Source organism: Gracilinanus agilis, chromosome 1 (genome assembly GCF_016433145.1).
Source record: "Gracilinanus agilis isolate LMUSP501 chromosome 1, AgileGrace, whole genome shotgun sequence".
Taxonomy (NCBI): Eukaryota; Metazoa; Chordata; class Mammalia; order Didelphimorphia; family Didelphidae; genus Gracilinanus; species Gracilinanus agilis.
This window is the reverse complement of record NC_058130.1, coordinates 166610690-166636302: the sequence shown is the minus strand read 5'-3', so window position 1 is coordinate 166636302 and position 25613 is coordinate 166610690. Positions and strand designations below refer to the sequence as shown.

At 40.3% G+C, this 25613-nt stretch overlaps 2 protein-coding genes across 2 annotated transcripts in view; both read right to left on the bottom strand.

The window, feature by feature from the left end:
- Positions 1 to 9367, bottom strand: part of LOC123249168 (phospholipid-transporting ATPase FetA-like) — a 187612-nt gene extending 178245 nt beyond the window's left edge. The window contains exon 1 of the mRNA XM_044678159.1: positions 9226 to 9367. Coding sequence (XP_044534094.1) covers positions 9226 to 9367 — 142 coding nt within the window. The remainder of the gene's footprint in view (positions 1 to 9225) is intronic.
- Positions 9368 to 13038: 3671 nt separating this feature from the next.
- The window catches only part of UNC13B (unc-13 homolog B), a 269311-nt gene continuing 256736 nt past the window's right edge, over positions 13039 to 25613 (bottom strand). The window contains exons 30-39 of the mRNA XM_044678148.1: positions 25229 to 25306; positions 24851 to 24939; positions 24466 to 24618; positions 24155 to 24278; positions 23883 to 23939; positions 23446 to 23526; positions 21436 to 21583; positions 15317 to 15409; positions 14767 to 14926; positions 13039 to 14626 (exon numbers count right to left, since the gene is read on the bottom strand). Coding sequence (XP_044534083.1) covers positions 14341 to 14626; positions 14767 to 14926; positions 15317 to 15409; positions 21436 to 21583; positions 23446 to 23526; positions 23883 to 23939; positions 24155 to 24278; positions 24466 to 24618; positions 24851 to 24939; positions 25229 to 25306 — 1269 coding nt within the window. The 3' untranslated portion in view covers positions 13039 to 14340. The remainder of the gene's footprint in view (positions 14627 to 14766; positions 14927 to 15316; positions 15410 to 21435; positions 21584 to 23445; positions 23527 to 23882; positions 23940 to 24154; positions 24279 to 24465; positions 24619 to 24850; positions 24940 to 25228; positions 25307 to 25613) is intronic.

Sequence of the window (25613 nt, the reverse complement as noted above, 5' to 3'; positions counted from 1 at the left end):
ATAGGTGGATCTGAGACTTCTGGTTTAAGATGGCTGCAGCATCAAAGCAAGGATCTTCCTTTCCTCACCACTGACCAATTTAAAGTGTCTCAAAAGGACAAAAAAACAAAATCAGATGAGCGAAAGGGCTCCACTGTAGGATGCAGCATTGAAGGTAGGTGGCATTTGGTTATTTCCACTCTATAAGGGGGTTAAATAACTCCCACCAAAGCTCGAGTTCCTCCCCAACTTCACCTACGGCAAGAGAGTCTGAACCAGTGCGCCAGAATCTCTAAGTTCTTGGGAGCTGGCTGAGAACACCTTAGACTTACCCCTGTGTTGTGAGGAAGATTAGTTAGTTAATTAAGTATTAAGGATGTACCTAGCAGGAAGGAGCTGGAGCTGGAGAATTCTAAGATGGAATGAAGGAGTAGGAAGAAGGTGCTTGTGCCCTGAGAGAGACTCCATTAAGGGTTGACAAAAACTGTTGTTAGCCCTGGGAGATCTCAGAGCAAAGGACCCCCTGCATCCTGATTTCCCTGGGATCCTGTGTGGTGGTGGATTCTAACAAAGAGGACAAGAACAACAGAGAAGCACCAAGAAGAGGAGAAGTTTGGGATCTGGTGGACAGCATCTCAAGCACACTCTTTCTTCTTGGATATCTTGGACCACCTAGGGTTTTGGCATCCTGATCATCTGTGGATTACTGTGAGATCCCCAAAGCCACTCTCAGACCCATTTGCTGTGCTGCTCAAATCTGGCTGGAATCAGATTTGATGCAGCCCTCTCTGTGACTCCTGCACTGCTCCCTTGGCCCTGTCTGCTTAGGTCACTAAATTAGAGTAGAGAAGTCCTCCCCTTTGCCCTGTGGTTTTGTCATTAGGTTTTAAATTTTAGAGCAGAAATCCCTATCCCACCTTTTTAGTTGAATATAATTAAAACTGTTTAAACCTTTTACCTAGTCTGTTTGTTCCAAAGGCTCTGGCCTAGGGAGAGCAGGGTGACAGTTAAGACCAACTGCCATTCCTATGATAGATCCAGCGAACTCCTTATCCTGGTCCAGTCTCTCCTACAACCCAGTGTGTGTACCCACAACTATTTAGATTATATTTTAACATCCCTGGTGTCTCCATTATTTATTATCTTTTCTACACCTGAGAGCAAGTAGACTTGGGACCCCAGGAGGCTGAGGAACGCAGACCTCGGGTGCAGAGAGAGAGCAGAGATGGGCAGCACACAGTAGACACCACGGAGAACTGAAAAATAGCCTCAGGGCAAAAACCACTCCGTAGTTCAATAAATAGAGAGCCTTCCCTCTCACTCAGACTTCTGGCTAGGAAGGGAAGGAAAATCCAACAAAGCAATGGCCACCAACACCCAAGAAATACAATTTACAAACACCAAAAAGAACAAGAGAAAGGCATTGACCATGGATAATTTTTATGGAGAAAAAATCCAGACTACAGAGGAGACAGCAGAGGACAACAAACAAGTAAACACATCCAAACCTGCAAATGGCCTGCTTTTGTAGAACAGGAAACTTGGGGGTGTAGCAGCGTCGGCACGGTTGAATGAGCACAGGCAGAGATTCAGATGGTATTCACAGAGGCTGTCTTAGTGTCATCTACTGATTTCTTTATTTATACCTTTTCCTTTCTTATGGTTACATACAGGGTTGGTATGGATATTCCATAATCAACATACGTCATTTCTTGGAGATAGTGAACAAGTCATACACCAACCTTGTTATCAACAACCTTGTTACTAACAACTTTTCAAGGTGTATTTGCTTGTCTACTTGGCTATGGGGTGGAGAAAGCAGTCTAGTCAGTGGAATATGACGTACCAATCTTTGAGGGCAATTTCTCCATTTATCATCCATTGTTAACTATCGAATCAGGGAAGGGGGAAACTTGGAGACTGTTCTGGTCTGTTTTTGCAGGCATCTGTGTATGAGAATCTAAGTTAGAGTTCTAAAATCTTTAACATTAACTCATGATATGCTGGTTTGTTGTGAAGTGACTTCTAGGGGAATTTCTGTATTATAACATATAAGGGTGGAATTTATGTAGGCATTTACTTAGGGGTTTGTGAGAGGTCTGTGGATGGCCTTGCCATTAGCCTGTATTGTTTTTCTGTGTTTCCCTGGGACTGAGTAAGGATACTGATTTCAATAATTTCAATAAAAGGGAATATCAGTGAGAAAAGAGTCACATAGGGGAAACTGAGTAGAATAACCATCCTTCTGGCACCTGCCATGCAGATTTCAGAACTAGTGACGAGCTGTGCCAAATGTTATGAGCTTGATGGTTTCTCACACAAACCTTCCCAAAAAAGTGGAAATTGGTCACAAGCTCTTGAGGAGCTTAGATTTGAGATTATGAACCAAATTAGAAAGATAGAAGAAATCTGGCAAGAAAAGTGGGAAATAGTTCAAAAAGAAAATAACAGTTTAAAAAATAGAAACTCCCACTTGGAAAAAGAAGACCAGAAATCAAATGAAATGAGAAACAAATTAGAGACCAGAATTAAACAGCTAGAAGCCATAAAAATCAGGCTAGACCAACTGAAAAGGAAAATAAAAAATCATAGCTGAAAATCAGTCTTTAGAGAGTAGAATTGGGCAAGTAGAAGCTAATGATCTCACAAGATACCAAGAATTAATAAAACAAAGTCAAAAGAATGACAAAATAGAAGAAAACATGAGCTATCTCGCTGAGAAAATGACTGACCTGGAAAACTGATCTAGAAGAGACAATTTGAGAATCATTAGTCTACCTGAAAACCTAGAAATAAAAAGAAACCTTGAAATAATACTATAAGAAATTATCCAAGAAACCTGCCCTGATGTTCTTCAACAAGAGGGTAAAATAGACATTGGAAGAATCCATAGATCACCCTCTACATTAAATCCTCAAAAGACAACCCCCAGGAATGTAACTGCCAAATTCAAGAGCTTCCAAGCTAAGGAGAAAATATTACAAGAAGCCAGAAAGAGACAATTCAGACATCAAGGAGCACCACTCAGAATTACACAGGATCTGGCAGCCTCTACACTAAAGGACTGCAAGGCTTGGAATATGATATTCAGAAAGGCAAGAGAATTGGTCTACAGCCAAAGGTCACTGACCCATCAAAATTGATAATATACTTCGAGGGGAAAGTATGGGCATTCAACAAAATAGAAGATTTCCAAATATTTGTAAATAAGATGAGAACTAAATGGAAAATTTGATATCCAAAAACAAAAATCAAGAGAAACATGAAAAGGTAAATGAGAAAGAGAGGGGGAAATTTTATTTTTATTTTTTCTTTAAGGGCTCCATAAGGTAAAATTGTTTATATTCCCATATGGAATAGTGTTATTTGTAACTCTCATTTGTATTGAGAGTTGTATTCACTATTATAGTAGTTAGAAGAATTATTCATAGGTAGAGGCTGGGGTACTAAGTGGTTTAAGATGATATGCAAAAAAAGAAAAGGGGAGGAATAGAAGATGGCACCAGGAGAAACTTGAAGGAATAAGAAAAATAAGATAATCTATACCACACAAAGAGGTGCATGGGAAGGGGAGGGGAAGAACACTATTATAAGGCGGCAAGGAAGAGTCCTAATAGGTAATATGCAAACCTTACTCTCAGTGGAATCAGTTCTGAGAGGGAAGAGCATCTAGATCCATTGGGGTATCAAAATTCTATCTTATCCTACAAGGGAGTTTGAGGGGGAGTGGGGCAGAGAGTACAAAAAGGGAGGGAAAGAGAGGGGGAGGGAATTTAATAGACCCTATAAAAAACAAGAGGGGAATAAAAAGTGAGGAGGCAGAAAGGGAAGCAAAATAAGGGGGGGAAGGGTGGTAAAAAAGTGAGGGGGACTGATTAAAAAGCAAAACACTGGTGTAGAAGAAAATAGCAAAAGAAGAAATGGCAGGACTAGGAGAGGAAATCAAAATGTTGGTGAATACATAGGTGGTAATCATAACTCTGAATGTGAATGGGATGAACTTCCCATAAAATAGAAGCAAATAGCAGAGTGGCTTAGAAACCAAAATCCTACCACAGTGATGGGCAACCTTTTGAGTTTGGTGTGTCAAAATTTGCCCAAAAAACGCACATAATTCGGGTGGTCACTTTGAGAAAAAAAACTATAATTTCACAATATTTATAGTTTAAATAACAAAAATGTGTAATTTTAATATATGACTGTATTTAATAAACCAAAATAGGTAAATTTAGGTATAAATGTCATCTATAGTGCACAGAGTGTCTACACTACAGCAATGTTTCATCCTCGGCATGCGGCCCCATATTTCTCTGTATGTGGCCACATGCAGCCACATGTCATCAAAAATGGCTATGCATGTCGGCACTAACACACGTGTCATAGGTTTGCCATCACCATCCTACCATATGTTGCCTACAAGAAACACATTAGGCAGGTAGACACACAGGGTAAAGGTAAAATTCTATCTTATCTTACATTTGAGGGGGAGTGAGCAAAATCTATTGGGCATCAACTGAGAAAGAGAAGGTAGGAGTTACAATCATGATATCTGACAAAATCAAAGTAAAAATAGATCTGATTAAAGACATAGGGAAGGTAATTACATTCTGATAAAAGGCAGTATAGATAATTACAAAATATTAGTCCTCAACATGTATGCACCAAATGGTAGAGCATCCAAATGTCTAAAGGAGAAGCTAATGGAGCTTAAGGAGGAAATAGATAATAAAACTATACTAGTGTGAAACCTGAACCTTCCTTTATCAGATCTAGATAAATCAAAGCAAAAAATAAATAAGAAAGAGATAAGAGATGAGAATGAAATCTTAGAAAAATTAGAGTTAGTAGATATGTGGAGAAAAATAAATAGGGACAAAAAGGAATACACCTTCTTTTCAGCAGCACATGGTACATTCACAAAGATTGACCATGTACTAGGGCATAAAAACATGGCAAACAAGTGCAAAAGAGCAGAAATAATAAAGGCAACCTTTTCAGATCATAATGCAATATAAATAATAATTAGTAAGGGTACTTGGAGAGACAAATCAAAATTAATTGGAAATTAAATAATATGATTCTCCAAAATTAGTTAAAGAACAAATCATAGAAACAATTAATAATTTCATTGAAGAGAAAGACAATGATGAGACATCCTATCAAAATCTATGGGATGCAGCCAAAGCTATACTCAGGGGGAAATTTATATCCTTGAGTGCTTATATTAACAAATTAGGGAGGGCAGAGGTCAATGAATTGGGTATGCAAATTAAAAAAACTAGAAAGAGGAAAAATTTTAAATCCCCAGATAAAAACTAAATTAGAAATCCTAAAAATTAAAGGAGAAATTAATAAAATCAAAAGTGAAAACTATTGAATTAATAAATAAGACTAGAAGCTGATACTTTGAAAAAAATAAAATAGACAAAGTACTGGTTAATCTAATAAAAAAAATAAAGAAGAAAACCAAATTAACAGTATCAAAGATGAATAAGGAGACCTCACCTCTAATGAAGAGGAAATTAAGGCAATCATTAAAAATTATTTTGCCCGATTATATGACAATAAATATAGCAATCTAGGTGATATGGATGAATATTTACAAAAATATAAATTGCCTAGATTAACAGAAGAAAAAATAAAATACTTAAATAATCCCATATCAGAAAAAGAAATTGAACAAGCCATCAAAAAAATTTCCTAAGAAAAAATCTCCAGAGCCAGAGAGATTGACAAGTGAATTCTATCAAACATTTAAAGAACAACTAATCCCAATACTACACAAACTATATGACAAAATAAGCAAAGGAGTCCTACCAAATTTCTTTTATGACACAAATATGGTACTGATTCTAAAGCCAGGCAGATTAAAAACTGAGAAAGAAAACTACAGACCAATCTCCTTAATGAACATAGATGCAAAAATCTTAAATAGAATACTAGCAAAAAGACTCTAGCAAGTGATCATGAGAATAATTCATTATGATCAAGTGGGATCTATACCAGGAATGCAAGAATGACTTAATATCAGGAAAACTATCCACATAATTGACCATATCAACAAGCAAACCAACAAGAATCATATGATTATCTTAATAGAAGCTGAAAAAGTCTTTAACAAAATACAACACTCATTCCTACTAAAACACTACAAAGTATAAGAATAGAAGGACCTTTCCTAAAAATAATAAACAGTATATATTTAAAACCATCAGCAAGCATCATCTGCAATGGGGAAAAATTAGAAGCCTTCCCAATAAGATCAGAAGCGAAAGAAGGATGCCCATTATCACATCTATTATTGAACATTGTACTAGAAACACTAGCAGTAGCAATTAGAGAAGAAAAAGAAATTGAAGGTATTAAAATAGGCAATGAGGAGACCAAGCTATCACTCTTTGCAGATGATATAAAGATCTACTTAAAGAATACTAGAAAATGAAATAAAAAGCTAATGGAAATAAAAAACAACTTTAGCAAAGTTGCAAGATACAAAATAAACCCACATAAATCATTAGCATTTCTATATATTTCCAACACATTCTGCCAGCAAGAGTTAGAAAGAGAAATTCCACTTAAAATCACTCTAGACAATATAAAATAGTCAGGAATTTATCTGCCAAGACATGCACATGAATTATACAAACACAATTACAAAACACTTTCCACACAATTAAAACTAGATCTAAATAATTGGAAAAATATTAATTGCTCATGGGTAGGAAGAGCTAACATAATAAAAATGACCATCCTACCCAAATTAATTTACTTATTCAGTGCCATACCTATCAAACTACCAAGAAAGTTCTTTACTGAATTACTAAAAAACTATAACAAACTTCATTTCAAAGAACAAAAGATCAAGAATATCAAGGGAAATACTGAAAAAAATGTGAAGAAGGGGTGCCTAGCAGTACCAGATCTTAAAATGTACTATAAAGTAGTGGTCATTAAAACAATATGGTACCAGTGAAGAGACAGAAGGGAGGATCAGTGAAATAGACTTGGGGTAAATGACCTCAGCAAAACAGTGTATAATAAACCCAAAGATCCCAGCTTTGGGGACAAAAATCCACTATTTGACAAAAATTGCTGGGAAAATTGGAAAACAGTATAGGTTTAGATCAACATCTCACACCCTACACCAAGATAAATTCAGAATGGGTGAATGACTTGAATATAAAGAAGGAAACTAAAAGTAAATTAGGTGAACACAGAATAGTATACCTGTCAGATCTTTGAGAAAGGAAAGATTTAAAGACGAAGCAAGAGTTAGAAAAAATTACAAAATTTAAAATAATTTTGATTACATTAAAAAGGTTTTGTACAAACAAAAACAATGCAAGCAAAATTGGAAGGGAAGCAACAAATTGAGAAAAAAAATCTTTATAACAAAAACCTCTGACAAAGGTCTAATTACTCAAATATATAAGGAGCTAAATCAATTGTAAAAAAATCAAGCCATTCCTCAATTGATAAATGGACAAGGGACATGAATAGATAATTTTTAGATAAAGAAATCAAAACTATCAATAAGCACATGAAAAAGTGTTCTAAATCTCTTATAATTAGAGAAATGCAAATCAAAAGAACTCTGAGGTACCACCTCACACCTAGTAGGTTAGCTAACATGATAGCAAAGGAAAGTAATAAATGTTGGAGCAGATGTGGTAAAATAGGGACATTAATGCATTGCTGGTGGAGTTGTGAATTGATCCAACCATGCTGGATGGGCAATTTGAAATTGTGCCCAAAGCTCTTTAAAAGACTGCCTGCCCTTTGATCCAGCCATTCCACTGCTGGGTTTATACCCCAAAGAGATAATAAGGAAAAAGACCTGTACAAAAATATTTATAGCCGCACTCTTTGTGGTGGCAAAAAATTGGAAAATGAGGGGATACCCTTCAATTGGGGAATGGCTAAACAAATTGTGGTATCTGTTGGTGATGGAATACTATTGTGCTAAAATGAATAATAAACTGGAAGAATTCCATGTGAACTGGAACAATCTTCAGGAATTGATGCAGAGTGAAAGGAGCAGAACCAGGAGAACTTTATACACAGAGATGGATACACAATCTAATGTAATGGACTTCTCTACCAGTAGCAATGCAATGATTCAAGACATCCACATCCAGAGAAATAACTATGGGTGTAGAAACACAGAAGAAAAACAACTGCTTGATCACATGGTTTGATGGCAATATGATTGGGGATGTAGACTCTAAAACGATCACCCTAGTACAAATAATAATAATATGGAAATAGGTCTTGATCAATGACACATATAAAACCCAGTGGAATTGTGTGCTGGCTACAGGAGGAGGGTGGAAGGAGGGGAGGGAAAGAACATGAATCATGTAACCATGGGAAAATTTTCTTAATCAATTAAATAAATTTTTTAAAATTTTAAAAAAATAAAAAGGACAAAATTATAGCTCTTAAAAATAAATAAATAAAATAGGTGAATGAGTTTCACCTTTGTCATCCATAGTAAAAAGTGCACTGGATTTGGAGTCAGAAGGCAAGGTTTGAATCCTGGCTCAGCTATTTGCCAGTGTTGTGACTTTGAACACCTAGCCTCTCAATTTATTCCCCCATTAAAATTTCCATAGACAGCTTTTTATACTGGGTTATTTTTTGAATTTACCTATTTATATTCTGTTCCAGAAATCAGATTATTTGCAAAGTCTCTTCCAACTCTAAAACCTATAATCATATTCTTTGAAACAGATCACACCCATCTTGGGACCACCACACCTTACAGAGAGAAAAGATGGCACCACAGGCTTGTAAAAGACCCAGGATCTTGGGAGCATAATATGCAAACTGTCTGGGGACATCTTTGCCTTTGCTTGGGCATATCTTCTTGGAGAAAACTTGGGTCTGCAAATCTCTGTGATATAAAGTCATTCCTAATTCCTAGTTAAATCACAGGGGCAGAGCCTGCCCAAACATGAGCCACTGGGTCCCCCTGGGCCTCCAGGGCCCTGGCTGCTGGCACAGGCTGTTGGTGCCCTAAAAGGCCCAGGCCCAGAGGAAGTCATTACTTCCTGTGGCCTGTGAAGGGGCAGGAACCTCCCTGGGGAGGAGTCTAATACTGAGCCGGGTCACTGAGGGGATGGGCCCCAGGGTATCCAGGAAGAGATGGAGGGGTGTATTGGGGACGAAGCACCCAAGTCCCACCCCCAGCTCCCTCGGTGGTGGGGTTGTCAGGACCCTCCCAGGCAGGCACTAGTCACTCACCCGTCGCCAGCGACGTTTCCCAATTCCAGCCCAAAACCAGCTTTGGGCCGTGACTCCCCGTCGCCCGCGACGTCTTCACAGAATTCCCACCCAAACCAGGTTCAGTGCGCAAGCGCAGCTTCCGCTGGCCCCGCCCCCCCATATCCGACACCTGTGGAGTCCCACCCAAACCAGACCCAGTGCGCAGGCGCAGTCTCTGCTGGCTCCGCCTCTCTTCTCAGCACCTCTGAATGTCCATCCAAACCAAGTTTGTCCTGAACAGGCTCCTTCCTCCAGGGAAAGCTACTGACAACCTGTTGAACTTCAGTGTTCGTTTCATCATCTGTAAAATAGGGATACTCCGGCCAACGTGGAACTAGTTGTGTGCCTTGGACAAGTCATTCAGCCTCTGTCTGCCTTGGTTTCCTTTTCTGTAAAATGGGGATAACAGCACCTACTTTCCATGGTTGTGAGAATCAAATGAAATAATTATAAAGCCCTTACCCCGATTCCTTGCAAACAGTTAGGTGCTAAATAAATGTTAGCTCTTATTATTTAGACTCAAATGACCTGAGTGCAATTTCTAGCTAATATATATATGTTTGGGCAAGACATTTAACTCTACCCCCCCTTCTAGTGCCCAATGTGAAAATAATTTTCTCCTCACTTTTGCTTCCCAGAGCTGTATCCAGCAGCTTCTTCAGTGTTTAACCCCAATGCTGTGGGAAGGCTTTCCTGATTCCTGGTGCTCTCTTCTTTCTTGAATTATCTATATATTTGTCTATGTAAATACTGCATCCTCCCACATAAAGTAAGATGTTTAAGGGCATAAACTTGGTCTCCTGATATATCTAGTGTCTTGGACACAGTCGATAAATAACAAATGATTATTGAATGAATGTAGTCATTACCTAAGATCAATTGCTGTTATGCTGGGAATCATCAGAGACAGCAAGAGGCATAGAGACAAACCCTGTCCCTCAACTGTAAATTAGCGCCCCTTCTCTAAGGTTCCATGCGATCATCTAATTTACTTTCCCCTAAAAGCTATAACTTTATCCTAATTTTGAAATCAGAAGACTAAATGATCTCTAAGGTCCCTTTGAATTCAAAATCTTTGATTTTCTGATCCTGGAACTAGAGCTGAAAGGGGCCCTAGAGTTTCATCCAGTTCAATCCTCTCATTTTCCTGATGAGAAAACAGAGCAAGTAACTACTATATATCAGACACATGATTTGAACACAGGTACCAATCGACTCCTAGACATCTAGGCAGTGCAGTGGATAGAGTGCTGGGCCTGGAAATCAGGCAGACTCATCTCAAACATTTCCTAGCTGTGTAACCTTGGGAAAGTCACTGAATCCTGTTTGCCTCAGTTTTCTCATCTATAAAAAGAACTAGAGAAGGAAATGGCAAAACAATCCATTATTTTTGCCAAGAAAACCCCAAATAGTCATGAGTCAGACACAACTGAAAAAAAATTTGAAAAAGTCAATTGACTGCAGGCCTAGCACTACAATTTCCACTAATACCTCCCTGCCTGTAAGAGTACACCTAGAAAACCTAAATCTCATCCCTGTGCATCTCACTCAACTTGTCCCCCAAGTCCACAGCCAACTATATGTGCAAGATCCAAAAACAGATTCTTTCACCTACTCAAGCTTGACAGAATCCTTGGTTTACCCATTCCAATTTTTCCAGATCCATGTTGGCAAATTCTCAAGTCCAACCTAAATCCTTCCTGCTCAAGGGTGGGGAAGATACAAAGAAAAGTGGAAATGCTTAGCATATCTGGCTTATCTGCTTTGTGAGATTAGAGACTTTCATTTTTTTGGTCTATTTCCAGTACTTGACAGGTAGTAAGCACTTATTAAATGCAATGCTTAGTGATTGTCATCAGGTCTTTCCCTGTTCAGTATGGATCAAATGATCCTATACATGGAGCTGGGTCCAATCCCCTCTTTTTAGAGGAGGAAACTGGCATTTATAGGTTAAATGATTTGCCCAGGGTCACATAGCTAGTAAAAGTCAGAGGTGTGATTTGAAACCAGTTCATGGTATTTCCCAAGTTCAATGCTGTATCCACTAAACTGTATCATACTCAAATAGAAATGGCTCTTTGGGTAGCACATTGACTTAGAAAACCACAAATCAACTTTATCAATGTCATATTATATTTTTATATAATTTAAAAAACATTTCCCAGTTACTTCAAAAAAAAAAACAACAACAACAAAAACAACCTAAGCTTCTGTCTTAGTATCGATTCCAAGCCAGAACAGCAGCAAAGGTTAGGCAATCAGGGTTAAATGATTTGCCCAGGGTCACAGAGCTAGGAAGTGTCTGAGGTCACATTTGAACTAAGATCCTCCTGTCTCCAGGCCTGGTGCTCTGTATACACTATGCCACCTAATGTCTTCACCCCTCTTCCCACCCCATTATATTTTAATCTAGTTCAGGCTGCCAGGCCCACTAACTCAGTATGACACCTCTGCTCTGCATTATACTGCTCTTGGTATTCTTCTAAATAATGGCAGGGGCGCTGGGCTACATGTTTTTTAGGATGTTGTTTGTTGTAGCCAGCAATAGACTTAGAGGACAGAAAGACCTCAATTTAAAAGCTGCCTCTAATATTAATTTGGCCTTAATTTCTTTTTTTATTTTTAAGTTTGTTTGATTTAGAATATTTTTCCATGGTTACATGGATCATGTTCTTTCCCTCCCTTCCTCCCACTCCACTCCTGTAGCCAATGAGCAATTTCACTGGGTTTTACATGTGTCATTGATTAATACCTATTTCTAGATTATTTAATATTTGCACTAGGGTGATCGTTTAGAGACTATATCCTCAATCATATCCCCATCGGACCATGTGATCAAGTAGTTGTTTTTCTTCTGTGTTTCTACTCCCACAGTTCTTTCTCTGGATGTGGATAGCATTCTTTCTCATAAGTTCCTCTGAATTGTCCTGGATCATTGCATTGCTGCTAATAACTAGAGAAGTCTATTATATTTGATTGTGCCACAGTGTATCTACCTCTGCATAATGTTCTCCTGGTTCTACTCCTTTCACTCTGCATCAGTTCCTGGAGGTCATTTTAGTTCACATGGAATTCCTCCAGTTCATTATTCCTTTTAGCACAATAGTATTCCATCACCAACAGATGCCACAATTTGTTTATCCATTCCCCAATTGAAGAGCATCCCCTCATTTTCCAATTTTTTGCTACCACAAAGAACGTGACTATAAATATTTTTGTACAAGTCTTTTTCCTTATGATATCTTTGAGGTATAGACCCAGCAGTGGTATGGCTGGATCAAAGGGTAGGCAGTCTTTTGAAGCCCTTTGGGCATAGTTCCAAATTGCCTTCCAGAATGGCTGGATCAATTCACTACTCCACCCCTTAATTTCTTTATGTCTTCAGTTTAGTAATCTATAAAATGAGGATGATACTAATGTCACCCACATCACAGAATTGTTGTGAAGATCAAGTGAAATCTAGAAAAAGTATTTTCCAAATTTTATTTATTTTAAAACTCTTGTTATTTGTCTTAGCTTTGATATTATTAGTTCCAAGGCAGAAGAGTGATAAGGGATAGACAATTGAGGTTAAATGACTTGTCACACAACTAGGAGTATCTGAGGCCAGATTTGAACCCAGGATCTCCTGCCTCCAGGTTCTGGCTCTCTATCTACTAAGCACCTAGCTGTCCCCACTTTGTAAACTTTAAATCATTATATTGAGCTATTATTCGTAATTTTAAAATTAATAACCAATATAGTTTTCAAGGCTTTTAAATTTTTTTATTAAAAAAAACACCATACACAAAATGCTGCTAAAAGATAATTTATTAAAGACTATCCTATAATCTCCTGCAACAATGGCACATACAATGATTAACAACAGCAAAAATGCCTTGGTTTCTTGCTTAGCATTTTGGGCAGTGTATCTATGGACAACACCAAGTTCCCAAGAATCCTAGAAGCATGCCAGCATAATCCAAGTCCCACTTCATATAGCTGTACAAGTGTCTAAAGAGAGTCCATACCAAAAAAAAGAAAAAACTAATCCAAGAGTCCTACCCCTTCTGGCTAGGGCAAGGGGAATTGATTAGCCCCATTTATCAGTGGGGCACCACCATCCAACTTATCAGTGGGACACTGCCATCCACAGAAGACAGATGGGGCAGTAGAATTCTTCCCTAATCCAACTCTGGCAGCCACTGGCTTATCTCAGGATCTAGCCCCCCTCAAAATAGCAATCTTCCCCTTCTACTTATTTTGGCCTGCTTCTGTTCCCATTCATAGCAGCAACCTGGGCTGGGCCAACCCACCTACAGACACCATTCCAGGCTCCTAAGCACCATGTGAATCTGTTCTGATTGTGACACTTCAAAAAAGCTTCTGGAAACTCAGTATTAAGGATCAAGGATAAAGGGCCACAGGATTTGCTCTTAGGCCAAGGCCCAGGAGTGGGAATATAACTCATCCCTAGTAAGTTCTAGTTCTTAGTGACATACTTTTGTCCTTGGGGCTTAAGCAGCAAGATGAAAGCAGCCTCTGCTCAGGCACTTCAGCTCTTGGTGACATCCTCAGGGTTACTAATAGTTTCCCTGCGCTAGGGGTATCAGGCACATCTGTGGATTTAACCAACTATACTGCTAATCAAACATTCACTACCAACCATTCTAGATCCCCCTACTTTTTTATATGGGTGGTGGGGACACATTTAAATGAGAGAGGCTCTGATGAGGAGAGAAGAGATAAGAAAGGAAGATAAGTGTGGATAAATGGGGGAGAGGAAGAGTATGAATGTAAGTTGAAACATCAATAGAGAGAATCCTTCAGGGAAGATTCTTGAGATCAATATAGATTTGTTTCTTATGGAAAATCCCTGGCTGGCAATCCCTGCATATTAGTGTCAGGTATTCCTGATTTACCCTCCCTTTCTAATTTCCTCCCTATGAGATGACTCTCCCATGTAGAATTTCTCCTGAAAAATCTGACATCAATCTCTTGGCTACAGATGCTCAAAGGCTAACATCCACGAGCCTGGCAGGGAGAAGAATGGGAATTTGATGATGTGAAGGAAGGCAGGCACAGTTGCCCAAGTTGGCACATGGGATATCAGACTCAACTCCCCTCCTCTGAGGAGCGAGACTCTGATTTGAGCTTCACAAACTCTCGGGCCACTTCATCATTGCTTCTCTGGGACAGGATCCGGAGAATAGTCAGGCCTGTTTCATCCATGTGGACCTTCCGGCCCAGGGGACACCAGCAAGCACAGCTACCTTTGGCTGCCATCTCTCTCAGTGGCATCACTGCCAGCCCCAGCACCCGATCCTCACGTGCAAAGCAGTAGTCTTTCACACATACTTGAAGTTCATAGGCATCTGGCCCTTCTTCATTCCCCAAGAGGCTATGAGCATAAGACCGTGGGACCAAGTTAGTTGGGTAAACTCACTTTCCCCACACAAACCAGACTTCTAATACCCTCATTCCCACCTTTTCTCCCATCCCTAGGATCTTTTTTCCCCTTGAAAAATACTCCCCACTCACAAGTGAAATGTTTCATTGTACTTGGGAGCCCAGTTGTTGCTCTTGGATTTGGTCGTGAACTTTCTTTTCCGGTCACTCTGGTGTGGGCCAACCATGGTCACCTCCACAAAAGGCCTGAACATGCCTGCTGTCTGCCACTTGAGGTCATTGGCAGCCACCACTATCCAGATGGAGAGGACCCAATTAGAATCATATGACTACCTCCCCATAGTCCATGCAACACACTCATCTCTCACCCCTAAACCCCCACCTTGGTAGGCCCCAGTTGGCATTCTTCCTTAAGAAACTCAGGAAGTCATTCCAAGATATTAGGTAGGGTTAGACACCATGGATACTCTATACTTGGCCTTGACCTAGTAACTGAGGAAGGAGGGTTCAATCTGAAAGGACCCTAGGAAATTTGGCAACTCAATAAAGATTCCATGGATGGGAAAGAAGAGGGATCCCTTCATTGAGGCTTCTTCTTTCCTCATTCTTCTAACCAGGACCCTTAGCCCCCCTGCCACTGCCTCACCTCCTTTCCCATGCATAGACCATCAGCATTTCTCACCTTTCACTGTCACCTTGTGCTCCCCAGTTCCAGGATGTGTAAACAGATCCACTTGGATGGAGACCTCCCCCACAGGATCATCCACACCTGACCCTGTGAGGCAGACACATAAACACCCCCAACCCTATCAGCTGGTGGCCTTGGGGCTGGGTTAGCCCTGAACAAGACCATGATGCCTGAGAGCCCAGAGTGAGAGAAGTGCTTTAGCCAATTCCCTTCCCACCATCCCCAAAGCCAAGCAGTAGTAATCTTGTAGCAGCCAGCTGGGAGTGTGTAATGCAGGAAAGGCAGGGGAAAGTGAAGGTAAGGCTGATAATGCCAATCCTTATGTCCTCTTTTCCCCTCTAGGAGGATAATTCCACATAGACTGTGGCTCCATTATTGCCTGGCCAGCTCTTCCTGATTCACCAGGAATCTTGAATAGATTCTTGGATCCTAGGCTGCAGAATTCTCTTGAAGACACCACAGCAGAACAACCTATCCACTTCTGATGACAAGGCAGAGATACAAGAGGCTGGCTAGGCTGCAGGGGTGGCTAGAAATGGATTTTTCATGTGGACATTTCTAGAAAGCATCATTCAGAATTATGAAATATTTAGCAAGATATGGAGAACCTTAAGACATTAAGGAGGATCTTCATCATTACTGACAACTGAAGGCAAGGGTAAATTTGGAAAGGGTTAAGAAGATGATGTTTGAGAAATAAATGTGGATTTTCACATCCCAGCTTAAAACATAGGAAAAGTGGGCCAGCAGGGAAACCAGATGTTTAAAAATATTTTTTTCCTGCAATCTGACAAATCTAACCAAACATCTAACTGGAAAGGAAGGGAATAGAAGAAGATTGGCTATGTACATCCATCAGCTTTATGGACAGCAGCTACATCATGGTAAGAAGAGCATTAACAGAGACAGATAGGAAAGGGAAGGCAGAAATTCACGGAAGTCATAAGTCAATAAAGGAGTCAACAATAACATCCATGGTCTCAGATGCCTATACACAAACACAAAGTATGGGTAACAAGTAAGGTGAACTACAAATCTTAACATAAAGCACCAAATTTCTGTAACAGGTGTTTACTAAGACTTTGGAGGGATGGGACCTTAAAATAGAATATGACCTTGATAGAATAAAGGTCTATTTTACTCAAAAAGAACAGGGTAGACAGAGAGTGCCTGAGGTGGAATAGCACTATATATTAAGAAGAGAAAGCCATGGAAAGAAATCCAGGAACAAGAAAGGGGAAACAATGTGGAAAGCATTTTGGTATAGATCAATAAAGGCAGAAACAGAATTGGTAGTCATAAGGGTATATACTACATACAAACTGGATGGAAAGAAGACATAAATGGAGAGTTTGGGAAAGAGATCATGAACTTGACATGGAAACATGAACTTGACATGATAAATTAATGATAGGTGACTTCAAATATCCCCACATCTGTTGTATCACTTTTCTAAAAATATGTTAGCTGGGGCAGCTGGGTAGCTCAGTGGATTGAGAGTTAGGCCTAGAGACGGGAGGTCCTAGGTTCAAACCTGGCCTCAGACACTTCCCAGCTGTGTGACCCTGGGCAAGTCACTTGACCCCCATTGCCCACCCTCACCACTCTTCCACCTAGGGGCCAATACATAGAAGTTAAGGGTTTAAAAAAACAAACAAACAAATAAAAATATGTTAGCTAATGATTTCTTGGTTTGTTCTAATAGTGATTTCAACCTCTCAAAAGATGGAGAAATTAAGAAGGGGAATAGCCAATTTATAATTCTTTCTCACAAACAAGGAAGCAGTTGCTTAAATAAAAATGGTGGGAACAATGTGGACAAGTGACTAATAGTATCTTGGAGTTAGTTGGGCAAAATTTGAAAGGTACCCTCAATTTTTTGAGAATAGATTTTGAAGCTTTCAGAGAAAGGCTGAGTAAGATAGCCTAATATTCTACAAAGTAAGTTAACTCAGAAAAGACACAAAGTTCTCAAGAATAAAATTCTGTGGACACAAAGAGAAAACATTCTGAAGATATGAAGAAAAGCAACTCCCAGATGAAAACTGTTTAGTGACATTGATAGGGATTCATACAGAATTCATCGAACATCATAGAAGGAAGCAGAAACAAATAATGAAGGACTAAATATAGACCTGTAAGAATAGCACTGAGTACTAAATCTCAAAATGATAACCACCAAAGAAGCTAAGGATAACAAAAAACAGTTTTGAACTATATGGAGGGAAGGAGGTAGAGAAGGGAAGGAAGAAGAATCAAAAGCAAGCCCAGGACTACTGCTGTTTAAGATGGGTAGAATGATAACTGATGGTAGAAAGAAAGCAAAGCCATTTCTTTTTTATTGTGCTTCTGTCTTTTCTGCAAGGAGGATGAATGGTCTTCTGAAAAGCAGGGCAGAAGTGACTATGGAGTTGAAACCCAATAAAAGCACAGAGATATTAAGGGATGAGTTGGCTGCCCCAAATATGTTAGAGACACAAGGTCCAAATGAACTATATGTCAATGATATGAAAGACCTGGTGGTCATCTATACTGAGCATGGCCTCTAGAAAGATCCTGGAGAACAGGAGAGGTGCCATAGCACTATAAAAGGAATGTGCTATCTCCAGTTTCAAAAACTAAGTCAGACCTTGATACACCAGAGAATTTGACTTTGATTCTTGGCAAAAAAAAATTTTTTTTTAGAATGTATTACCAAAAGTATGGTTAGGAAACATCTAGAAAAAAGAATTGGTGATCACTTAAAGCCAGCAGGGATTCATCAAAAACAAGTTTTGCAGGATTAAACTTATTTCCTTTTTTTTTTTTGAATCAAGTTAATAGACAGATAGATGAAGTGAAGGCTATAGACAAAGCTTACCTAGAATTTAACAAAGTCTTAGCTTCTATGGTGTCTTTGTAGGCAGGGCAGAGATAGTTAATTAATGGTTGAATATCAGCTTGTAAGGAATTCTTAAAGAGAGCTCAAGAATGTGTGCTTAGTACTATGCTGTTTAACAATATTAATCAATGACTTGAATAAAGAAATAGATGAAATGCTTATTCCACAATTTGGGGTAGTATTTGTGATTTGATAATACAAATAGCCAATGCTTTTGTTCTGTCTAGACACAGGGGCTGAACTAGAAGTAATCAGTGGAAACTAGAGAGTGACATATTTAAGCTTCACAGAAGTGCCAAAGTGGGATGATCAGTCTCCAGGGACAATAGGTTACCTGTTCCTAGAATTCAAACAAAGACTGGATGATCACTCATCAGGTATATTATGAACGTGATAAATTAGGTAATGGTGAGATAGAGTGTTTTTGGACTTCCCTTTTAAAACTGGAATTTTGAAATGCTTTCATTTAGTCACTGTGCCACCATGTGGCTGGATCTAAGAACTGTACCCACCCGACATTTTTCTGTATTGGGACCCCACTTGAGTAAGATGGTCTAGTATTCTATAGAGGCAGTCAACCCAGAAAGGACAGGAATCTCTCAAGAATAAAATTCTAAGGATACAAAGAGAAAATGTTCTGAAGATATGAAGAAAAACCATTCCAAGATGGAAATTGTCTAAAGACAATGATACAGATTCATAGAAAATTCATCAACCATCTTAGATGGAAGTAGAAACAAATAATAACCCCACCTCCATTTAAGGGCAGAAATATTGCCTCCTTAACCTGCTTTACAATGCCTCCTTCTTCCAGAAGGCCAAAAAATTAAAAATAAAAACCTAAGAAAAGCTCAAGTCTGTTCTACAATTCCTTTTCCATCCTTGTTTCCCCTTGGGAACATAGAAATAAAAGAGGCTACACACTATAGCCACCATCCTTACTCTCTGTCTCTAACTCCAAGGCAAATCCATCATAGAGCCTCTTTGGGGCTGTCAGAATATGCTATATCCATGACACACAGAACAGGGATTCTGAGTTGTTTTACTCCACTTTCATTCACTAGCACCCCACCCCCACCTCTGGCAAAAGCAGCACATACCAGTCCACTGAGGAGAGGGAGAGGGAAAAGGAGAGGCCTGGCTCATGTACTTGGGACCAAGTAAGATTATAACATACCCTTCTCCGGCTGTATGTCCTCATTTGCAGTAAATCTAATACCCTTCCCATCATGCACTGGGTTAGCAAAGAAAAGTCAAGCAGTGTTGGCAGCAGCAGCAGAACAGAAAGAGAAGAGAAATTAGAAAGTAATCAGAAATACCAATCAGAATAACTATTTACAAAGAAAAAAATAGTCCCGGGAGTTAAGGGATTAGCTATCAGAGGTCCACCATCAAAGACAGGAAGTCATACAATAGCAATAAGAAAACTGGAAAGATCGAAAGCAGCAGAAAATCAAGAATAAAGGTGAAATGAATTTTAAAATATAATTATTTTTTTTCATATGTAAAACATGGGGTAGAGGATTGACCTGGCTGATCCTTAAGGACCCATATAAATCTGCAAGCCCCTTGACTTTCTAAATCCTCAAGGGTTGGAGATATGGACAGACCTCACCATTTCCCAGTGGTCTTTGAGTAGGGTAGAAGTGAGAGATATCTCTAACCCACTCAAGTTAGGGGAGCTGACTCAGAGAACCATCTAAGCATACAGACTTGAGTCCCACAGCTTAAAGGTGGATGAGGCCATCCTGCCAAGTCCTAGAAAGGAAATAGTTGGAACACAGGAAAAAGGGGGCTTTAAAAAGAGGGCAAAGAGGAGAAGGTATTGCTGTCCTCACTTAGCCAAGAAGTAGAGGATTATAGAACACACAGGTAACTTCCAGGGGTTCAGAGAGGGGAGGACTGTGTTCCCTGTGCCTCCTCAGACATTCTCCTTCAGGTTTCTCATAGCATCTCCTTGCATTAAGCCATGTTTCCTTCCCCTTCCCCTTGCACTCCTGACTCTATCATTTCTAATTATGGCTCTGACTAGTCAATAGTTTCCTGAACACGTTACCCTTCCCACATGCCCATCACCATGGTTAGAATGCAGACCTCTTTCCATCACTGCTTTCCTCATGCCATTTCCCTGTTAAAGAACCTATTCCCTCTCCCTATTCCCCACCCCATCAAACTTCATTTCCTTGGCTGGATCTTCAAAGTTCTATCCAAAATTAAAAATTCTACTCTACACATGCATAAGTATCCTATAAGTATCAACACATGCATATGTCTCTCCATCACTCAGCACAACCTCTTGCTCCTCACAGGCCAACTGGTTTATTGCTCTTCCCTTCAACTCACTCAGTTATACCTTTGGGCATCTTTAGTCCTAGAATTATGGTCTTTTAATTTTTTTCCCCATTTATGTCTCCTCTACCCTCCAAAACCAACTAAAAACTCCCTCTTCCTTTCCCCTTACATTTCATGCTTTTCTGGATTCAGGAAAGTTCATCTCTTAACCTTTCTTTACATTCAGGGCTCTGAGTACATTTGTTTTCACTATTTTGTAGTTTTACTCTATCCCTTACTCTCTCCAACTAGGCTACAAATACTCCAGGGGCTTCTCTCCCTTTAGTGTCCCCCTGAGGCTCCAGGGGGAGAAGAAAATTGGACACAGAAGCTGAAATGTATCTAACAGTTTGGTAGTAATAAATGATTCTGCTGACATTCTTGGAAAGTTTCTCGCTTGGCTGAGGAATGAATAGAGGATGGGGAAAGACTTTTTTGAAATGAATGGAAAATGTAGTCAGAAGTTCTAAGTGAGGCCTAGAGAAAGTATAAAAGATAATTATGGCTGAATTCAGGAAATTATAGAGAATAGGGATTGAGCTTTGAGACTATGATTCTCTAATCTGGTTCCAAAGAAGGGAATAATGAGCCTTTAGGGGTAGTTTTATGATTTGAGGATTCTGGACACACTATACTCTTCAAGGCATAGGGGACACTGAACTTTTGGGGGGCAAAAGGTGTTGATGGGCTTGAAGTAGGGAATAAGGACCTTAGTAGACAGGGTTATGAAACCATGAAGGACAGGGAGAATTGAGGGTGGGATTATAAATTCCAAAGTACTGTTGATATTTGGTGGGATTAAGTGGAGATACTAAATCCTTGGAGGACTGGATATGTGGATAGAGGCTGAGGTTGGGACATATAAAACAGATAAGAAGGACATTTCCCTCAGAGGCCTCACCCTGGGTAGTCTGTGACCGCACAAAGGTCTTGATAAGCGTGTCTGTGGTCTGTGTGTAGAGGGACAGGGCGTAGCGCAGGGATTGCAGATCTGGGCTCTTCTCAAGAAATGTTTTCTTCAGTCCATTGCCACCGGCATGAAAGTATTGCTGGAAGGGAACCAGTTATCATTATAGCTTCAGAAACATTAAGTATAAGATCAATGGAAAGGGGTTAGGAAGGAGGTTAGAAGAAGGAAGAGGAGAAATGGAAGGTAGAAGGCAGCACTTAAACCAGCACCCTATCTAGGATAATACCCATAATCACAGAATCTTAAGGATTGGAAGAGACCTTAGAGGACACTCTATCCAACAGAAATCTTCTCTATAGCATCTAATCCAAACCAATATGGATTTATTATCTACTATGTGCATATATATCACATTGTTTTGTTCATAGTAGATAATACATGTATGCATATGTGCACATACATTAACAATTTAGGGTGGGAGAGAGCATTAACAACCAGAAGACTCAGGAAAGATTCCATCCCATAGCACCCAAGATGAGCCTTCTGGGGTGGTAGGAAGGAGAGATGAGGAAGGAGTACATTCCAATCATGGAGAACAACAACAATAACAAAAATACAGAGGTGGGAGGGCTTAGGGAACAGCAAGAAGGCCAGTTTGACTAGTGTGCAAACTAAATTAAATAAGCCTGGAAAGGTAAGATGAAGGTAGATATGAAAGCCTATAAATGTGAAGACAGAAGTATGTTTTATGCCAGTGGCAATAGGGAGCCACTGAAGATTCTTGAGCAGGGTAATGATTTGACTTTAAGATTACACACATACACACACACGCACACACACATACACATGATGGTGGGGCACAGAAAAAGGTACACTCATGCAATCAAGAGGAAGCTGGTTTTTGGCTTGATGAATAGAACACTAGACCTAGAGTCAGGGATACCTGAGTACATATCTCACCTCAGACACTAACTAGCTATGTGAACCTAGGCAAGGCATTTTACTTGTTTGTCAAGTTTCCTCATCTGTAAAATGGATACAATAGCACTTATCTCCCAGGGTTTTTGTGAGGATCAAATGCGTTAATATTAGTAAAGTGCTTAGTATAATGTCTGGTACATGGTAGGTACTATATTAATGTAAGCTATCATTATTATTGTCTCATAGAGAAGATTAACTTCATTGCTCAGGTACCTGGGGTCACTGAATTAATAAGGAAAATGGTATCATCACCCTCATTTTTTAAGTTATTAAAAGTTGTCACATTAGAGGCAATAACACAGAAGCATATCCCACCTAAAGGAGTTAATGTGAAACAAATTCTGATTAAATATTTAAGTTAGACCTTTATAGAGACCTGAGGCAGTATAATGTTTATAATGGTAATGGAAATCATGCCCTTTGCCCCAAATTCTTCTGCTCCAAAGAGCCAGGTCTAGTGGGCAGGGCAGGGACAAATCATTCCACACGAGCCCTTCCATGATTTTATGGCATGCCTGGTAGAACAAGAGTGAAATGTGACTGAGAAAGGAGAGGGTATTCTTGATATTTGCAATTTCCCTCCCAATTTTGCACATTCTCCTTTGGGCTCACCCACAGCCCCCTGCAACACATCACTCCCATCTCTCCCCTTGAGTCAAGATCACAAGAGCCTTGGGACTGCCTCAAAAATGTTTCCTGAATGTAACAAGCATTAAAGGTTCTCTGGCGGGCTACAAATATGGGGCAAAGGGGAATGATTTCCATTACCATTAAAAGGGTGGAGGGAATTTATTTCTCTAGAAATTAGACACCACTATGGTAAGATTTTTATCATGCTTCATGGAGATTTAGGTCTAATGTATTATTGATGTTACTGTGAAAACAAGTTGTAGAACTGAGATCAAGGGGTGAGAAGCTCCCGACTTGGTGGAAGCTAAATTGTGCTGGTCTATGGAAAGAGGGAGGCGGTGGATAAGGTGGGTCAAGTGGAGGAAAAGCAGGAAGAATCTATCATCCCACCTTGATGGTATCCAATGCAAGGTCAAGAACGGCACACTGCTTCGGGGTGAGGTTCCGCGTCTCCTCCCGTACCATGTGGTCCTATAGAATCCCAGATACAGGAAGATATGAGATCAGCAGTTAAAAGGAATGGCCAGCCGGGATGATGCCATTCCCTTCCCCATGCCAACACACAGATCCATGATACCTTCTTTTGTCCTCTTCAGTTTACAGTTGAAAGCTCTGTCCTCTACACCACCCCTGAACTCTAACCCCTCTGGATTGCACCAAAAATGATCATTCCTCTATTACCTTCCTGGGAAGGGTCAGTTGCCCAGGAAATGAATCACTCCTCCTGGGCTGCCACATTTGGTATCCATGATACACTTCCCCATCCCCCCACCATCCTAGGCAAAGTATCTATCTTCACCTCCAGGCCCTGACCTGGAGCATCATACCTTAAGTTTGGAGAGATGACTTAGCTCTTTGGCAGCTGTGAAGATCAATTGGGGACCCTGAGCAGAGAGGAATACCATAAAAATTAGTTAAAAAAACAACAACACTAAAAACACTAGAAAATGGAATACCCTGGTCCTTAGAATGAGTACAAGGGAAACTCACTGTCTGGTCAGTGAGTACTTCACTGTCTGGTTGGTGAACTAGGATGGGTGAATGGGGAATTGTGGATGTCTGTTTCACCATTCAGTCAATAAGCTGGGGAGGATCTCACCGTCTGATCTGTGAGTGGTGGCAGAACAATCATTTTTTCCATTGTGTTCATCACCACCCGCCAGAGCTCCTTCAACACACGTTTCAGCACTGTCTTCTCACATACTGTGGCAAAGAGTGTGAGGCTAGGGAAAGGCAGAGCATCAGAGTAAGAATGGCAAGGACAGGGGTCAAGAGAGGGCACTACAGGTCTAGCTCATTTCAGAGATCTTGTCCCTGTATTCCCCCCCCCCAAAATCCCTTTCCTTTGGCTTCTCTGCCCCCAGAGCCAATGCCCACTCTCCAGAGAACTGTCTAAAATACTGCACCCACTTGCTGTCAAGGAAGTCCATGAGTGGTCGGAGTACGCTGTCTGCATCTTGAGCCACAGATCCTCTTGCACTGGGGGGCACATTTGCTGGGCCGCGCACCTGACTCAGGATATCAGCCATTTGTCGAACGCACTCATCAATCCGTGTCTGAAAACTAAACACCCACTCTTATAAAACTTGGGTCTCTGCTTTTATCCACCCCTTGAGGATTTTAAGGGGAAACCCCACTCAATCCCTAATGCTCAAACTACCCCAAGAATTTGGCCCGAACAAGTTTCTTGCTCCCATAGATACAAAGTTCTTAATGTCTCCAACTACAAGACAGGTCTAGAAGATGCTTGGCTCAGACAGAGACCACTCCAGGATAGGTGACCTAGACTACTCACCTGTTCCCAAATACTGTGCTGAGCTCATCTAGAACTGTGTTCAGCTTCACCTGAAGCTCCTTCAGGTTGTCTCCTGCCTCAGGATCTAACTATAAACATGAGAGAGGCCCAGCTATTGTCACATTTACTTCTTTCTCCTCACCCGGGGGATCCTCCATTCCCCCAACTCCACCCTCCTAGTGTCTTTTTGTCTTTTCTACTCCCTCAGTTATCCCTTCTGGCCCTGACAACTCACAAACACCCACCCAACCACCCCAGCTATTTTCCTTAGTTCTGGGCCAGGCATTCCCATCAGGTCAAGAGAGAACTCTACCCTATCCACACAGCAACATCCTAATGTTGGCCTATTGGGAAAGAAACTCTTCAGACCCTTCCTACCTCCTTGGCCCCCATGGCCTCGAACATCTTCTCCAGTTGGACTCTCAACTGCTGCACATTGTTCATTAGGATGCAGGGCTAAGGAAACAGGGTAGAGCTGCTGAGACCCTCCCCACTCCCAGGCACTGGAAGACAAATAGGTTACTAGATCTATAGTCTCTTCCCTCTGACTTCCCAAAAGCTCCTACTGGCTCAATGAGGAGATTAATGAAGATTGGCCTGGCTGCTCCCCATCCAATTCTCAACCTTTCCAAAAGGAAACAGAAGGCCTGTCACTGTTCAACACTTTGTCTAGATAGGGAAGTAGGAGAGAAACAATACTCCCACATTTGTTGCTCAGGCCCTCCCTACCTCACCTAAGATGTAAACATCAGACAGAAATTCA